At 36.3% G+C, this 18516-nt stretch overlaps 2 protein-coding genes across 2 annotated transcripts in view; both read right to left on the bottom strand.

Annotated features, from left to right (window-relative positions):
* Positions 1 to 139: 139 nt before the first annotated feature.
* Positions 140 to 8796, bottom strand: LOC131941263 (snurportin-1). Its single transcript, XM_059300400.1, has 8 exons — positions 8665 to 8796; positions 5230 to 5677; positions 4743 to 4847; positions 4388 to 4490; positions 3323 to 3424; positions 2889 to 2962; positions 2190 to 2267; positions 140 to 786 (listed from the first exon to the last, which is right to left on the bottom strand). The coding sequence occupies exons 2-8, from the start codon at positions 5647 to 5649 to the stop codon at positions 430 to 432; spliced, it is 1239 nt and encodes a 412-aa protein (XP_059156383.1). The 5' UTR covers positions 5650 to 5677; positions 8665 to 8796; the 3' UTR covers positions 140 to 429.
* A 2239-nt stretch (positions 8797 to 11035) lies between these two features.
* LOC131941262 (solute carrier family 28 member 3) overlaps positions 11036 to 18516 on the bottom strand; it is a gene marked incomplete at its 5' end in the record, with an annotated part of 9173 nt that continues 1692 nt past the window's right edge. The window contains 6 exon segments of the mRNA XM_059300399.1: positions 11036 to 11342; positions 12026 to 12206; positions 13119 to 13263; positions 14513 to 14634; positions 15721 to 15889; positions 17701 to 17831. Coding sequence (XP_059156382.1) covers positions 11305 to 11342; positions 12026 to 12206; positions 13119 to 13263; positions 14513 to 14634; positions 15721 to 15889; positions 17701 to 17831 — 786 coding nt within the window. The 3' untranslated portion in view covers positions 11036 to 11304.

Raw genomic sequence — 18516 nt, 5'->3', positions numbered from 1 at the left:
ATGATTTAGAAATTGGGTTATGACCAGTACAGTATTTAATCACATGAAGCAAACTGGTGTGGAATAGTGACCATGAGTGGTCCATGCTCTAAAGAACCCATTTTCTCATTGAGAGAAATAAATCATCACACAGGCAAGACAACTTTATATCAACATTTATTAATTACAACAAAGTGGAACAATCTATGCATTCCAATAAAATAAAAAAAGGACAAGCAGAATGAATTCCTTCTGATCTTTCCATTATGTACACTAATAAAACCCGACTGACATCTAAAATCTCCAAATTATGTTAACAAGTAAAAATCTTTTCAATACATACAGAATTACCTCCCATTTATGTAAATATGATTGAAATGAGACTGATGAATGAAGAATTTTACATTCAAAATCATACAAATGTAAACAAAAACTTAACAACAACAAGCTCTACTCTTGATCCTGCTCAGCGTCGCCCCCTCCCTCATCATACTCTTCTTTGGCTTCCCCCCCTTCTTTTTCCTCACCAGACTTATCTCCCTCTGCAGCTTGTTCAGCTTCTGCTAGCTTCCTGCTCTCTTCTTCCTGTCTTTCCCTGGCTGCCTCTCTATGAGCTCGGAGCTTCTTCCTCTCTTCCTGCTCTGCTTTCTTATTCTCATCCCTAGTGTTGGTTGTGGCATAATTAATACCTTCTGGTACAGGAATGCCCAGAATTTTCTCCATCTGATCCAGCTTCAACCACAGACAATTTGATGAATCTTTGCAGATATATGTGGAGAACTTGTTAATAAACAGTAGACCTTCAATCTGGAAAACAGCAAGATCAAAATTAAGAAACAGTGGATTTTCTATAATTTGTACCACACACCTGGGTTTGTAAGATTGTGTGCCAATGGAAGGTTGAGGTGAAATAATAATAGCAGGGGTGCCCACCACAAAAAAAATGTTTTCAATAACAAGAGCATTAATTTTCTGTAATATTGTATACTCTGCATAATTTTTAATATTTTTCACACTTTTAATACAAGGTAAGAACTACCAATCACAAAACATTACTCAACATGCTCTGATTTTTTTTTAAAGGAATTGACTAATTGTGATATGAATTTAGATCTAGCAAGATCCTCGCAGGAAAAACTGAAAATTTAAGGATATAAGTATAGAGTGTAGCTTAAGATTTTAAACCTCATTATTGCTTAAAATTAAAAATTACATTTATTTCCCTTTAATCTGAAACAAAATTATAATTATCAAAATAAATTGGTAGCCTAGAAATAGCTTTTTGAAAAAATTTATTTGTTATGAAATGCTTACGAAGCCATAGTTATTATAGTGGGTTAATTTTTCAGGAGTGTTACTCAACTGACAGATCAGCACAAATGTGTTGTCCTGCTGACTGACAAATCAGCACAAATGTGTTGTCTGATGGAGTAAGTAAGACAACTATCGCAAATTGGAATTTATTCTATGAGGGTATACCCTAGACCTACACTAGTGATATCTAAAACAATGTGAACTCCAGTGACCCATCAACTTGTATTACTATTTTTCTCCCACTCACAGGGGTAACAATGTTACAAATTTACATTTTGTAAAATAATTCTTTTTAAATATTTTTTTATTTTTTCAAAAGGTAACCTAAAAATATCTAAAACAATAAAGACCAAAAAACCTCTGAATATTTTTCTAGAAAAAAAAGTGGTGATAAAGGTTGAATTATAATTGAGATAATGTTCATGCGTGGCCAGTTTTTCAATAATTTAAAATTTATAACATTCATCAATCAATGGCCCTAGAACATTCACGGGGTCTATGAAAGTTGACAACAAAGACATAATGACTCCCTCCTGCCACGACATTGAGGGGAATGAATGGTGGAAGGTGTATTGATACAGGTGGATGCTTGAAAACAGTAACAGTAACGACAACTGATACTTTAACTAGCTTAGGCTAAATATAAAACACCATGGAAGCAAAAGTTGCCAAAAGGAAAAAATATTGTAAATTCATGCTAATTGTGTAATTTACGTAACATGGGTGTCAAAATCACAGACAAAACCGTTAAAGTAGGCAGCCCTGTAAGAGTGACCAATCATTAGTTTTGTAACCATTGTGTTATAGTTATGGTGGACGCTAAGTTTTGATACAGCAACAACAGAAGTAGAGCTTAGAGTAATATATTATTTTAACAGTTCTATGACTCTACCTACCTTGTGTTCTGTAGATTTTAATGCAGTTTCCAAGTTGGACCGTGAATATGGAAGCTTTGGCAGTAACTCAAGTGGATACTGGGAAGAATAAAATGATAGATCTAAGCATTTTAAATAAATCTATAATATAACTTAAAACATGATATTACATTTAAATAATATAAAGTATTTGGGGTCCCAGAGAAATTAGCAAACAGAAAACTACGCTAACACAAACTTATCATGCTGATACAGTTTCATTTTGTATTATTTTGCTGAAAATATTTTATTTTGTACATGTCATTCTTTGCAGGTGTCTATAAATGCTCGACTTAAGAAAACAAAAATGTTTTGTGCGCAGTTTTCCGCTGCCTATCTTTACGGTCACCAGTACTTCATACTATTTATTTTGTTGAAATGTCATCTAATTTGGAACCAACTTTTTATGGTATACAAAAACATATTATCAACATTAACTATCTACACAATCCCTATTTTACTGATTCTCACTTTATTTTTAGATCAGGTTACCAGGCTGCAAAAAAAACTTTTAACGATGGACTCAGAACCTAATACAATTTTATGCTTAAGAGACAAATCAGTAAATCTGCTAGCCTACAGAGGTGAAGAAAACAGGCAAAGCACTACTGATTGTATTGTAAGTCAAGATATAACAATTAGACAGCCACGAGTTTGTAAACAATCATTTATCACACTTACTTCATTGTTTTCTGTAACAACTGATGGTTCCTTTAACTGTGAAAATTTATCTGGCAAACAAAAGAACCTGAATTCTGCCTGTTGTATGGAAAAAAAAACTTTTCACTTGAGAATGGCATTTGAAAATTCTAGTTGTTAATTGTTTCATTAAAAAAGTATTGATGAAAAAGGAATTAACTTTGTTGAAGTAATAAATTTAAAAGATTTTTGCCATTTATATAAACAGAAAGCAAAAGGATGTTAAATTTGAAAAAATAAACTTTGTCTCATTATCATAAATGTCTGATTGAGAATGTGATTAAAAATACATATTGCTTATTGTTTCATAAAAAGTTTTTCAAAAAAGAAATCTATTATCTCAACATAATTCTATGGTGTTATTGCAGATGATGTAAAGCATTATTTGGTACTGTTATACTATAAATGAAAAACACTTGCCTCAGTATCATAATAAGGATAATGTTTCCAGTGAAGCAAATCAACAACATAGAAGCGCTTTTTTTCAGGGCTATACACTGTGTCTAGGATGGTTATATCTGGAAATGAACATCGCAAAATAAAATGAAATTACCTATATTATGTTTAAAAAGAAATATCATTTGCAATTATTAACTAACAGAGTCAATGGCTAACCAAAATTAAATTGATTGATGCTAAAAAAATAAGATGTTTTAATGTATGGACATATAACGTAGAAAGGGTTTAAATAAAACATGTATTTAGTGCTCTTATTGTTACTTTGTGTTCTTGACTTGAGGATAGATAAAAGTTAATTATAAATGTATTCTTGGCTCTGATGCTGTGTTGCAAACAGATTGCTCTGACATTAGCCTATATAATATATTGTTTTATCCAAAAGGCCTATTGCTTAATATTTTAAAATATTAGGGCCTTATAATAATAATGTTTTTTTAGGAGTAGTATTGCTACTTAAATTAAGTATACTCAAATGAGATATTACATTAATCCAATAATTGTCGTCATTTTGACCAAAAAACAGTGGTTTTATAGTTTAATGCTTTTGGTCCATTGTTGTTTTCAGCTATGATTAGGCCTACTGAAAAATAGCTTTCCAAATACAATTTTAGGTGGTTTTGAATTTTTTTTTTATAATTTTTGTTCAATAAAAAAATAAAAGAACATTCATATAGTACAACTTATTCTATACTCTAATATTGTTTAAAAATTGATTTTTTATAAATTGTGTTCTAAGCATAGCAAAGTACTGGTACTGCTAAAATGGCAAAAAAGGACACGGACAAGGTGGGACTTATATGTGCCCAACAAGAGGCTGATAATAATTAATTGCTAAGAATAAAAATTATTTTAACATCTTCCGCAATTCAAATTTGTAACTATCCAATTTATTTTTGACAAATAGGTTTATTTAATTTTCTATAATTATTTTCAATAGTTAGCATTTTTTTTTTAGAAATTTCTCATGTGTTATTAGAGCACGGAATTTAGATTAAAAATTATTAAAAAAAATGTAAACTGACCATCATATTTGTGAACCTCAGTAAAAAGCTCACTCCCACTGGGTAGACAGGACTTGAACTTTAAGTCTACAGCTCCTGCATTATTATATGACTGTGTGATGTCCTGTAAATCAAATTATTTATTTATATTAAAATATTTTTTTAAAATATACAAACTCTTCCTGAAACTTTTGTGGCCAGAAATTCAGATTTAAGAACAGAATTTTGTTATAATTATTCCTATTGGCAGTAAGTATCAATGAACTACAATTGCTTTTAATTAATCTGCTTCGATCCACTCAGAACACAACTAATGGTAACTTCACATGTTTAAATAAGATAGATTTAAAAAAAAAAAAGTATTTATAGTACTCACATTAGCTGCTACTAATACCCTGCGTTTTCCAGGTGGACACACAATAAACAACCATTCTTCTTCAAACTTCTCTGGTGGTGACTCCATGAAGAGTGATTGCATAAGCTAAAGAATAAAACTTACTGTTAACACTTGACATTAAAATGCTGTATTAGTTTAAGTTCATTAATAGTTTATTTTCAAAGTTTTTTTTTTTCATTTTTACTAAATTACTAATAACTTAAGAATTTGAAAGAAAAGAATGCTGAATCAAGAAAGCATCGAACACTACAGGTTGAAAAATTTGTTTTAAGCAACTTAAATTTCAGGCATCAATTTTAGACAAACAAAATAAAGCTAAACAATAAAGTATCCCATTCTTAAGCCAGATGTATATATTGTCCTATGTTATACATTAATAAAAAATGTACTCAAAAGACAAGTTAAGTTTGTTATTGTTCAACTTTGATAACCAAGATAAATTTAGTGACAACATTCTTTTACTCACTCCATGACGATCAGATTCAAGCCAGTTATCTTCCTCTTCCCTGAAACGTTTGTTCCCATAATCTCTGTCTCCTCCGCTGTATTCTCTTTTGCCACCTCTACCCCGGTTTCCTCGCCCGCCACCACCTCCATATTTCCCACCTCCACCTCTTCCACCTCTCCCTCCGCCGTTGTTATCACGTCTTCCACCACCTCCTCCACCACCACCACCACCATATCTATCATTGTCCCTTCTATTTCTGTTATTATCTCTGTCTCTGTCTCTGTCCCTGCCTCCGCCATAGCCACCTCCTCCATAGCCACCACCACTGCCTCCTCCGTATCCACCTCCGCTGCCACCCCCACCTCCATATCTTCCATAACCTCCATCATAACTTCCATAACCACCATAGCCATCACCATATCCTCCGTAGTAGGACATCTTTGATTCTTTTTCTATATACAAAAACCTGAGAAAAGGAAAAAGTCAAATATTTATTTAACGATACAACATACACATGTTTTGATAAAACTGAAATTTTGCTCATCAAAATTTTTATTTCTTATTTCTGTACTAACACCTTTTACTTTAGCTATCTAACACAAACATTTTGGACTTTTACAGCCTAAGGTTATCCTTTTATTGCGATGTGAAACATGGTAACCCCCGGCAAATTTTCACACTACTACGCGGACAGTGGCTATCTTCAGGCGGGTATTACATCATTTATTGTCAGCGAGGCACCATAAACTATACATCAATCTATTGGCCAAGCACTCGTGTACCCGCTCGTGTAGTGACTTTTTTCTTTGTTCTACAAATAAGTTGGATAAACGTTTTCTACAAAGTAAAATTTGATATGAAACTCCATATAAGGGCATGTGCGTAAATATAATGAATGGGAAAAGATTCATTGATACACTTGGCAAATCGTTGAAGTAATCATTAACAATACACATGTGGAAAAATAAGCCGACAGATGAAAGAAAGTCCTACAGCAAAAAACAAAAAGCCACAAACCACAACAATGTTCCAACATTTCTTTTAAAATTAATTTTTCTACCAGGTTTAATATACATAGGGACTACTCGGAATAAGCTTATTTTCCCCCACAGCTAGTCTGGCCGACAGAAGATGCAACATGCAATGACCTTAATAGATGCGCAGTTGGTCTCAAATTAATGAAATTATTCTTTAAAGCTGTGCAATGGTATCAATTTTGTTTTTAGCCTTATTCATCTGACAAAACTAGCTGTACCATGTGTTCGTCGAGCAGTTGCGCTTCAGGCGGGCTTTCATGGAAAGAGGGTTCATAGTATTAGTATAGTTATAGAAGCCTATACTATATGTAGTAAAGAGTTTAAGCTAAGTAGGCCTATAAAAAAAATAATTTTAAATCTATTTTATTAGCTTATTTAAACCTATGAAGTATTTATCGAGTTAATCCCTGTCTCATCAATACAACACATATTAGGCTAAACAAACATTTAGATAAGAAGAAAAAACTGGTCATTGTAGCCTTATGACCATCTACTTCTGGCTAGAATTGGTCTTTAAACAGTAACAAAATAATTTGAGGCTGCTGTGTAAATTATCTTGTGTACTAATGTACTTTTACTTATTTATTGACAAAGTCGGATTATTAATATAAACCATTAGCCTAATGCTTTTACTTTTAAGCCTAGAGTTTATACATATGTGACTAAAAGCATCATCCATGTTTATAAAAACCCAAAATTTTACAATTCTGGACAAGTAGACTAAATCAAAATATTTCTTAATACAAATTTGTGATTTTTATTCTGTGACTCAATTTCTGTGACTTTTTTTCCTAATTGACTTTTTTCCATTCACCAGCTACACTGGCACCTAATCTTGATGCTAGATCTAGATAGATATCTAGTAGAATACTAGAATCTAGATTCTAAAATCTTGATTTATGTCTGGAGAAAGTCATGATCAAGATTTGAAAAAGTCTAGAACTAGACTAATCTAGATACTAGTCTAGCCTTAATTCTAGATTTAGAATCTAGATCTAGGCCTACTTCTTTTCTTCTTCATCTTAATAAAGTAGAATCTAGATTTAGACTAGATCTATACTAGAATCTAGATCTATACTCTATATTATATAGATCTAGGCCTAATCAAGTATGACAAGTAGGCCTACAGTTAGTTAGTGCTTAGTAAAGTTAAAATTACTGTGCAACTATACGGTAGTTTACTACTACTACTAGACAGGGCCTAGTGATTAGACTCTATATCAGTGGTTCCCAAACTTTTTTTTTTTTATATAAAAAGTGACCAGAGACCCCCCATAGAATGAAAAAGTTGAAATTAGTGAGGAAATTTAAAAACACTAAAATACGATTTTGAAGTAGATTTTCTCCTATTGTGTGTTTTTTATTTTTGCTTGAAAATTTCTAATGCGACTTCATATGATGCTTGCACTAATGCTGTGTGTTCTTGGTGAAAACTTCCTGTTCGATGAAGTCTTGACGTTTGCAATTAGCTTCATGCAGAAGAAAGTACTCCATATCTTTTTTTTGTGTGTTCCGAACGACTAGTCACAAAATGACGTTTCAGCTTTTGAAAGCTTCATAGACTCATGACTAAGAAAAACTGTGCACAGTGGACCTAAGCATTGTTTATATTTTTTATTCCCTTTCCACTGTCTGTGATGTTAGTTAAGGCCAAATTTCAGATATTCTTCTAAATATTTATGCTATTATTTTGATTGCTAGGGTTTAGTCTACCAGTTGGCGACCCCCTAGTAAACCCTTCATGACCCCCAGTTTGGGAACCCATGCTCTAGAACTCTAGATCTAGGATTAGATTCCTTGATCGAGATCTAGATTATTCTAGATTGAAGATTCTATCTAGATCTATCTATTCATTCTAATAGAATTTCTATTCTCCTAGAATCTAGTCTAGATCTAGAACAATCTAGCTTCTAGATCTAGAATTAGTCTAGCTAGATCTAGTCTAGATCTATTCTTTAGACTTTAGTTAGATCTAATCTAGATTCTCTCTAGATCTTGATCTACTCACTGACTCAGACTGCCACTGCAGTGAAGTCTTTTCAAGAATTTTGTGACATGTCGCCAATGTGTACTGTAGACTCTAGAATAGATCTAGATAGGCTATAGAGGGCTAGATCTAGATTAAGATCGATTTAATTGTCAGGCCATTAACGCATATGCTATGACGCATGGGCTATGCCGCATTAACAGGCATTATATAACCATAGATATTAGATATAGAATCTAGAGCCTAAGCAAAGCAGCAGAGCTGGTTGTGTTGAAGAAAGTTGGCGGCCATTGCACGAGACATGAATACAGGACGGCTAGACAAAATACAAAGCATTTTAGATATATTTCTGCAATTTGAGTGCAAAAGCAAATATGCTCATAGAAGAGTAAACAATGTTTTGTCTTTTGCATTTATTAAAATATTTACCTTTTATTATTAACAAGGTTTATTGAATTAATTTTAGATCGGTATTTTGGTTCTAATCTAAAAGCACATGAAATTATTTCCGCTGGAAACGAATACGTGAATTATTCCCCTTCGGTCTCGTTCTACCGCCAATCTAGCAGAAATAAGCAGAAAATGATGACGTAAAAATTGTGTTGGGCTAAAAATAATATTTTTTGTTAGCAATAGATTTAAGCCTAGTAATAGACTCTAGAGCTCTCTCTATGTGCAAAACAATAATGATGTTAGTCTTTATTATTGTGTAAATAACCTGAAGCGAAAGCGATCTAAAAGGTTATTATTAGGGGCCTAAACCGTTAATACATGTCTATAGCGCTTTGTCATACAAACAATAATTTATGTTCACAATGTCTGTAGCTTATCAGCCCTATTTTTGTCTCAAATTCTAATGTCTGTTTTGCCTAGCATTTTAATTAATCAATAAAAAATTAATTAGGCATCTAATTAAGTCAAATTTATTGTCAGATTGCATTGTCTTTATATGTCTTTACCGTACTATACTTATAAGGTGAACCATCGGAAGGGGTGGACAATGCTAAAAGTATGTTTTCTATACAAATTCCATTTCGTTCGGGGGAGGGGGGGGGGAAGGACGGCATACTTTCTTTGGGGAGGGGGAGTGGAGACGATAGACTTTCCGAAGCAGAGGCGTAGCGAGGGGGGGGGGGTGGAGGGTGCGGACCGCACCGGGTGACACCATTTAGGGGGTGACACCAAGGCAAAAAAAAGCAAAATATATAGAGAAATACTTGAGGGGGGGGTGCAAATCGAAAGTTTGAGGGGGGGGGGGGGTGCAAATCGAAAATTTGAAAGTTTGTCCCTGGGAAGGGTCGCTACGCCTCTGGGGGGTGACACCATTAAGTACCGCACCGGGTGACACCCGACCTCGCTACGCCACTGTTCCGAAGAGATACCCGGAAGAAACTCAGATGTCAGTAGATCCTACAATTAGTTCCTGCTTGACTGTGGTATTTCGCTGGGTTCTATGGAGTAAAGGGACTCCATAGATGATAGCCAGTCCGGCCATGATTCTTCACTGTGTCTTCTTCTTCGTCTTCTGTCCTGTAGTCTAGGAGGGCGCGCCAGTAGTTTTCTATTGATCACGTTGAGCACATTGACGGCGGTACGAATTACACCCGGGTACTCATTACCCGACTTACCCTATTGGTTATGTGTATTTCTTCATGAATGTTTTTACACGTTTTGTCATTAAACCTTTTGAAAATATCGAGACCTCAGGATTTGTCTTAAAAACGTTTGTAATTATATAGAGTGCCCTGGTATAGTGTGTAATACAAATTGTATTTGAGATGGTTTTCAACATGTAGTAAAGATTTAACATTCAATGTAATTTTAATATTTTGTAGTGTCTCCCTGTCGTTTTGAACCCATATTTGAAAATCTGTATATGAATTACCCATGGAGAACTTCAGAGCAACTAGATAAATTGCTTTTTGATCCAAGACTAATTTGAACAAGGTTATGACAGTTAAAATCATTGAATACTTGTGGATGTTTTAATTTAAAAACACCACTGCGAGTTACAAATAAGGCATATCTAGCCAATATTTGTAATATTTAGCAGCAAGCTTAGTAAGGTTTAATGAACCGCTGGTAAAGATTAAACTATTGCAAAACGGGAAAAGGTAGGATTTTTTTTTTACCTGCGTGTATGTATGTGTGTATGTGTGTGTGTGTGTCCATGCTTGTGTGAGTACAATGTTCAATGAAGCTGACAGTATAGGTTTATATCTTTAATACCTAGAACAGTTTGCAGTAGTAGCTACTAATCTATTGGTGTACTTACCAATAAGCTAGGCAACTTCTAACTTACATGACTAAAGACCAGATTATCTTATCATCTTTTCCCTTTCGTGCCCAAGACACATGGGACCGCCCAAGAAAGCTATTTCCACTTTTGTCGGTCTCTGGCTAGAAGCGAAGTTAGGGGAGGGCGGAGGGGGGGGGGGGGGGGACGACAACACAAAATTGTAAATCGCCGGAATGAGTAGCTAGAGCTACGTCTCTTGCTACTTTCTTTGCAGCTTCCCATGCTAGTCCGGCTCTTGCTGAGTGCCACCACGTCTCCCTAGGCTTTCCCTGATTTCTTCTTCCTTGGGGCATCTAGTTTAGCGCCGTTCCTGTAGTCTATCTCATAATATTCCATACTTTTATTTATATGAAATAGGATCAACGTGTAAGGGACATTTATTTCAGTTCATACGGTACAAGATTCAACATAGATATTCTACAACACAAGTGGCCATAAATAGATCGAGAAATTTATTCAACAAAGTTTGACAAAAATATAATCTAGCTTTTTTAATCCGTTAGTTGTATTGAAGAAAAAAACCTTGTAACATATAATCAACTGTACTATATGTCATATATCTATTGTATTATATGTCATATTACTTTAAATACAATGTACTGTAGTAATCAAGTAATAGACTATCTTATCCCATGCATATAAATTACGTTCATGCACTTCAATTTTATTTGTACGTTTCCTCTTTCATTGGCTAGTTAACTCTGGTCTTCACTGTTTAACACAAATTATTGAACAAAGATACATTAGAAATCTTTCATCAGAGCGCCAATTTACGTTTCGTCTTTCTCAAAATTGTGAAAAAATAGTCCTGAAAAAAGAAAAAGAGTTTTGTTGTATCATAATACAAACCATATGCGTGTATATCAACTTTTATCACAATACAAAACAGATGCGTGTATATCAATTTGTATCTCAATAAAAAACAGTTGCGTGTATATCAACTTTTATCACAATACAAAACAGATGCGTGTATATCAATTTGTATCTCAATAAAAAACAGTTGCGTGTATATCAATTTGTATCTCAATAAAAACAGTTGCGTGTATATCAACTTTTATCACAATACAAAACAGATGCGTGTATATCAACTTTTATCATAATACAAAAACAGACGCGTGTATATAAACTTTTATCATAATACAAAACGCATGCGTGTATATCAACTTTTATCAAAATACAAAACAGATGCGTGTATATCAATTTTTATCACAATACAAAACACATGCGTGTATATCAACTTTTATGACAATACAAAACAGATGCGTGTATATCAACTTTTATCACAATACAAAAAAGATGCGTGTATATCAACTTTTATGACAATACAAAACAGATGCGTGTATCGCAACTTTTATCACAATACAAAACGCATGAGTGTATATCAACAACTTCAACACCATATGAGATGTGTTTCTATCAACGTTTAACACAACAAATGACGTTAACAGTTGTACAACTGCCGTGAGTTTTGACAATGACATGCCCTCTCACCTGCAATGCAAGCGGTCACGAAGCAAGCCACGTTGCCTGCGACCATTGCTCTGAAGACCAGCTTGGACAGGATTGTCTGACGATTAGGTGCCATGGCAGACAGGCTGCCCAGCACGATGCCCATGGAGCCGATGTTGGAGAACCCGCATAGGGCATAGGTGGCGATAACCTCTGACCTTTGCTGAAACAGGACACAACCCACGTGATGAGGTTGTAACGGGTTGGTGTACACCCGTCTTGTCGTCACGCTTCAGTGACGACCAACCCTGTCTGGCTTACCTCGGTCAAACATGGCATAATCATACGTCACTGCTAGCCAACCCACAATCACACACCACTGCCAACCAAACCACAATCACACACCACTGCCAACCAAACCACAATCACACACCACTGCCAACCAAACCGCAATCACACACCACTGCCAACCAAACCACAATCACACACCACTGCCACCCAAACCACAATCACACACCACTGCCAACCAAACCACAATCACACATAACTTTTAACCAAACCACATTAAAAAATAACTTTCAGCCAAACCACAATCACACACCACTGCCAACCAAACCACAATCACACACCACTGCCAACCAAACCACAATCACACACAACTTTTAACCAAATCATAATCACACATAACTTTTAACCAAACCACATTAAAAAATAACTTTCAGCCAAACCACAATCACACATAACTTTCAGCCAAACCACAATCACACATAACTTTCAGCCAAACCACAATCACACATAACTTTCAGCCAAACCACAATCACACACCACTGCCAATCAACCCACAATCACATGTCTTTCGACAAACTCAATAACAGCCAAATAACCTACAACCACACATAACATCCAACCATCTCACAACCACACAGAACTTCCAACCATCTCACAACCACAAAACCAGCCAACCCACAACAACCAATCACTACCAACAAACCTACAACCACCCATCACCTAAAGCCAACCCTTTACCACCCACCACTACCAACCAACCATTAACCACCCACCACTACCAACCAAACTACAACCACCCATCACTACCAACCAACCTACAACCAGCCATCACTGCCAACCAACTTACTGATATTATCCCAGCAATCAGTCGTGAACTATTAGTAAAGTCGCCCAAGATGATATCTTCCCCTACAAAATGTATGGATCCTGGTCCATTCTCTCTCAGGTATTTTTCGTAGGCCTGGCGGTTTTTGATCAGTTCCGCTAGTTTCCTGGACATTAAAATATACGTCTAGACACCTCTGCTCACTAAGGTAACTAGATACTGTATATGGTATTGAGGTCTAAATACCTCTGCTCGCTAACTAGATACTGTATATGGTATTGAGGTCTAAATACCTCTGCTCGCTAACTAGATACTGTATATGGTATTGAGGTCTAAATACCTCTGCTCGCTAAGGTAACTAGATACTGTATATGGTATCGATGTCTAAATACCTCTGTTCGCTAAGGTAACTAGAAACTGTATATGGTATTGAGGTCTAAATACCTCTGCTCGCTAAGGTAACTAGAAACTGTATATGGTATTGAGGTCTAAATACCTCTGTTCGCTAAGGTAACTAGAAACTGTATTTGGTATTGAGGTCTAAATACCTCTGCTCGCTAACTAGATACTGTATATGGTATTGATGTCTAAATACCTCTGTTCGCTAAGGTAACTAGAAACTGTATTTGGTATTGAGGTCTAAATACCTCTGCTCGCTAAGCTAACTAGATACTGTATATGGTATTGAGGTCTAAATACCTCTGTTCGCTAAGGTAACTAGAAACTGTATATGGTATTGAGGTCTAAATACCTCTGCTCGCTAAGGTAACTAGAAACTGTATATGGTATTGAGGTCTAAATACCTCTGCTCGCTAAGGTAACTAGAAACTGTATATGGTATTGAGGTCTAAATACCTATGCTCGCTAAGGTAACTAGAAACTGTATATGGTATTGATGTCTAAATACCTCTGCTCGCTAAGGTAACTAGAAACTGTATATGGTATTGAGGTCTAAATACCTCTGCTCGCTAGGGTAACTAGAAACTGTATATGGTATTGAGGTCTAAATACCTCTGCTCGCTAAGGTAACTAGAAACTGTATATGGTATTGAGGTCTAAATACCTCTGCTCGCTAACTAGATACTGTATATGGTATTGATGTCTAAATACCTCTGTTCGCTAAGGTAACTAGAAACTGTATTTGGTATGGAGGTCTAAATACCTCTGCTCGCTAAGGTAACTAGAAACTGTATATGGTATTGAGGTCTAAATACCTCTGCTCGCTAAGGTAACTAGAAACTGTATATGGTATTGAGGTCTAAATACCTCTGCTCGCTAAGGTAACTAACTGTACATGGTATTGATGTCTAAATACCCCTGCTCGCTAACTAGATACTGTATATGGTATTGAGATGTTTGAAAAAAAGCGTGCGCGCGGCTCTATAAATAAAATACTTAGCGAAGTACAAACGCACTCGTAGGCAATAAATTCGTTTGTGAATGTCTTGATGCCAACTAGCTCAGCCATGCGCCTGCAATCCGACCATTCAGTTCCCATGAAAACGGCGACAGGGTAGAGAAAGTACGAGCAGAGCATCTGAAACAGCCATGAAAGGGTTAGGTTTTTTGGTGTGTGTAGGAAATAACGTAATAGGGAGCTCTGTTGCTCCTATGTCTACATAATACGTTGAAATAACACTATGTTTTATTGGGTAGTAATATTTGTTTTACAAACTGATGTTGCTTAGTAGGCTATCTGTGTGAAAATGTAGTGTTTTTTACTAATAATTATGAGGGTAAAAACACACTTAATCAGTACATTAATACTGATGTTAACATTACTACTTCCAAACAAGATCAATGCCATCTTTAGAGCATGCACACGTTAGCTAGGAGACTCGAACATTTGAAGTCTAATATAATTGCCCAATATAATTGTAAACTTCATCATAAATCCCCAGTTTGATTGGCCGAAAACTGTTACGCCTGTTGTGCGAATTATGGGTTATATGCATGCAGATGTAGGTGGCGCTGTGTGGAATCGGCGACCCCCTTCGTTTCCTACTGTCTGCCTGATGGTGTGATACATGTGATGGATGGCTACAGACCTGGCAGTGTTATCAACTCCAAGTGTGAAGTCTGCAGATTTTGCCTGAATTATGCGTGTTGTTAACTTGAAATGAGGTGAAGATACATAGTCCTACATAGAGTTAACTCTTTCAGCCTCATATACATGTTTTCGTTCAACTACCCAGTTATTATTCCTCCTCCCTCTCCGCTCTTACATAGTGGCCTAGCGGTAGAGAGCTAGACTGCTAACCCGTAAGGCTCGAGTTCGAATCCGGTTTCAAGTTAGTAGAGCGTCCCTAAGTCCACCCGGCTATGGTGGATACCTAACTCACGTTAGGGAAAGTAACCACACCATCCCTTCATATGCCGAGGTCACAGAAACAGATGAACTCTACTTCATATGCCGCATAGGCCGTCAGGTTTGGACTGGGAATTTTACTTAACTCTCTCCTCTATCTTTCTTATCCATATAAATATTTGCAACTCTACGATGTTGGCGTCCATAAGCAGAAGCAAAATTAACATTAAGTCCCTATTTCGCCCCTGCAAGTCCTTCTATGTCTTTATCTATTTCTTGCCTAAATGTTCAAGCCGGCAAAGCTGTTTCTCTTACCTCAAACGACACGTCTTCTAATCCCACTCTATCACCAAACCAGGTAAGCGTGGCGTTGATGAACCTCAAGACTGATAAGAAGGCTATCAAGTTGACGAGAATACAGGAGATGATTTTAAAAGACAGCATAGCGCCTTGGATTGCCGCATCAATGATAGAACCTTCTCGACTGGGGAGTACATGGCATAAAGATGATCAGGAATGGTGTGGACTTTACTCGTAGAGTCGCTCTGTGCCCGTAAGCCGATTGCAAAAATGCCGATTGCCTACAATAATTAGATCTCTGTACATGTTTAATTTAATCAGGAGATGCATGATGTAATTTATATTATTTCAATATTTAACATAACGCAAAAGAACAATTTTGTTATTAGTTTGTTGTTTTAGATTGTATTTTATACTTATTTTAAACTGTTTCAATTTTGGGAGCATAAAGTGGGTTTTCCGGTCATTATACTTGCAAATTTTAATCTCGGGGTAGTTTTGTAGTTGCGTTGATAAGAAAGATCAAGTTTAATCTCTTTACATTTATTGGTAACTTCGTTAGCTGGATAAACTAAGATAACTTTCTTGTTTACATACATTAAGTTTGTCACATAGACCGATTAATATCATATAACTGTTCCGGGTTGTACATAAATGGCGCCACGATTTCTTTTACAACTTTTCACGCCCTTCCCATGTTCACATATCGTTAGAAAAAAAGTCAGACCCTTCCCCTTTTAAAATGAAGTCACACCCCCCCCCCACCCCCAAACTGCCATATTGCAAATAAAATCAAATATGTTGTTTTAACTTTATTGTGTATTTTATCCCTCTATAATAAAGGCTATATGTCGCTCGTTGACACATCATAGTGGTCCCATACGTGGGACATGGAAGTAAACAATAATACAGCCAGGCAGTGTTAAGCTGAATGGATTACATTATTTTAAAACACTGTATGTAATGTAGGTAATTCTAACAGACCCGAGTACTCATGTAAGAATAACATTATAGTTTATGTTGTATATCATGGTAGCCTATATGATCAACTTAACAGTTAGCAATATGCCCAGTCTTTATAAACGGCCCTAATCATGAGCTACAAGGATGAGAATCATTGTGTAAGGGAGACAATGCTTGTCATCAAGGGAAAGAGTAGTAGCCCTTTGTGTGAACATAATTTCTAAAAATTGTTTTTGATTAAAGTATTCTCGAATTTAAGGTGTTGTTATGGCTGCCATACTTTAAGACTTCAAATAATACCAATCACAAAACTGATACCCCGTCTGACCCATTACTTGGGATGTTTATTTTTCTAAAAACTAAATAATTGTTAGTGAAAATATAGGGTGGTATAAAAACAGTGTAACGTCACATTATATTTACCTCCCCCCCCCGTCTTAACCGTTAAGCCTGTGAGCTAGACAACCTCACTTCCAGTGACTGGATACATACATAAAGTCTGTCAGCTAGACGTACATGGCTGTGTACATAAAGTGTGTCAGCTAGACGTACATAACTGTGTACATACATGAAGTCTGTCAGCTAGACGTACATGACTGTGTACATACATAAAGTCCGTCAGCTAGACGTACATGACTGTGTACATAAAGTATGTCAGCTAAACGTACATAACTGTGTACATACATAAAGTCTGTCAGCTTAACGTACATAACTGTGTACATACATGAAGTCTGTCAGCTAAACGTACATAACTGTGTACATACATGAAGTCTGTCAGCTAGACGTACATGACTGTGTACATAAATATGTCAGCTAAACGTACATAACTGTGTACATACATGAAGTCTGTCAGCTAGACGTACATGACTGTGTACATAAATATGTCAGCTAAACGTACATAACTGTGTACATACATGAAGTCTGTCAGCTAGACGTCAAGTGACTGTGTACATAAAGTGTGTCAGCTAGACGTACATGACTGTGTACATACATGAAGTCTGTCAGCTAGACGTCAAGTGACTGTGTACATACATTCTCTCCATGTTCTCTATGTCTTCTATCGTCACTTTGGGAACCTCGACCTCGGGGTAACAGATTCGTGTCACAGCGAGGGTGGCGGGGGCGGACATGACAGTAGCGGACAGCAGATGGTCAGCAGGTATCTGTGAAAGGGCAGTTTCATAAAGAGGCAGTTGTCATATTGGTGGCCCGTAACAGTGTTTTCTAGACTCACCAAAAATCTTAGACTCACCAAAAATCTTAGACTCACCGAAAATCTGTGACTCACCAAAAATCTGAGACTCACCCTAAATCTTTCACTCCCCCCAAAACTTCACTCACCCCAAAACTTCACTCAACTCAAAACTCACTCACCCCAAAAATTCACTCACCCCAAAACTCACTCACCCCAAAAATTCACTCACCCCAAAAAATTTCCTCACCCCATAACTTCACTCACCTCAAAACTTCACTCACCTCAAAACTTCACTCACCTCAAAACTTCACTCCCCCCCCCCCCCCCAAATCTTAAGTACGTGCATAAGACGCTCCCCGCTATAGATAAAAAAAAAACTTTCACTCACCCCAAAAATTCACTCACCTTAAAAATTCACTCGCCCTAAAAATTCACTCACCCCAAAAATGGACTCACCTCAAAACTTTACTCACTCCAAAACTCCACTCACCAAAAACGTCACTCACCCCAAAACTTCACTCACCCCAAAACTTCACTCACCCCAAATCTAATGTACGGGCCTAAGACGCTGCCCGCTATAGATCCAAAACTTCACTCACCCCAAAACTTCACTCACCCCAAAAATTCACTCACCCCAAAACTTCACTCACCCC

This window comes from Physella acuta, unplaced genomic scaffold (assembly GCF_028476545.2).
Source record: "Physella acuta isolate Inbredline_101_S28 unplaced genomic scaffold, ASM2847654v3 ptg000354l, whole genome shotgun sequence".
Taxonomy (NCBI): Eukaryota; Metazoa; Mollusca; class Gastropoda; family Physidae; genus Physella; species Physella acuta.
The sequence above is the reverse complement of the archived record's forward strand: the minus strand, read 5'-3'. Positions and strand labels throughout refer to the sequence as shown.

Bases quoted from the DNA above. Each gene is read 5' to 3' on its own strand.
- LOC131941263 (XM_059300400.1), bottom strand. From the start codon at position 5,649: ATGTCCTACTACGGAGGATATGGTGATGGCTATGGTGGTTATGGAAGT. The intron at 3,425-4,387 runs GTCAGTTTACAT...GTTCATTTCCAG, and splicing joins TGAGGTTCACAAATATGATG to ATATAACCATCCTAGACACA. The intron at 2,268-2,888 runs GTAAGTGTGATA...TATTCTTCCCAG, and splicing joins TTGTTACAGAAAACAATGAA to TATCCACTTGAGTTACTGCC.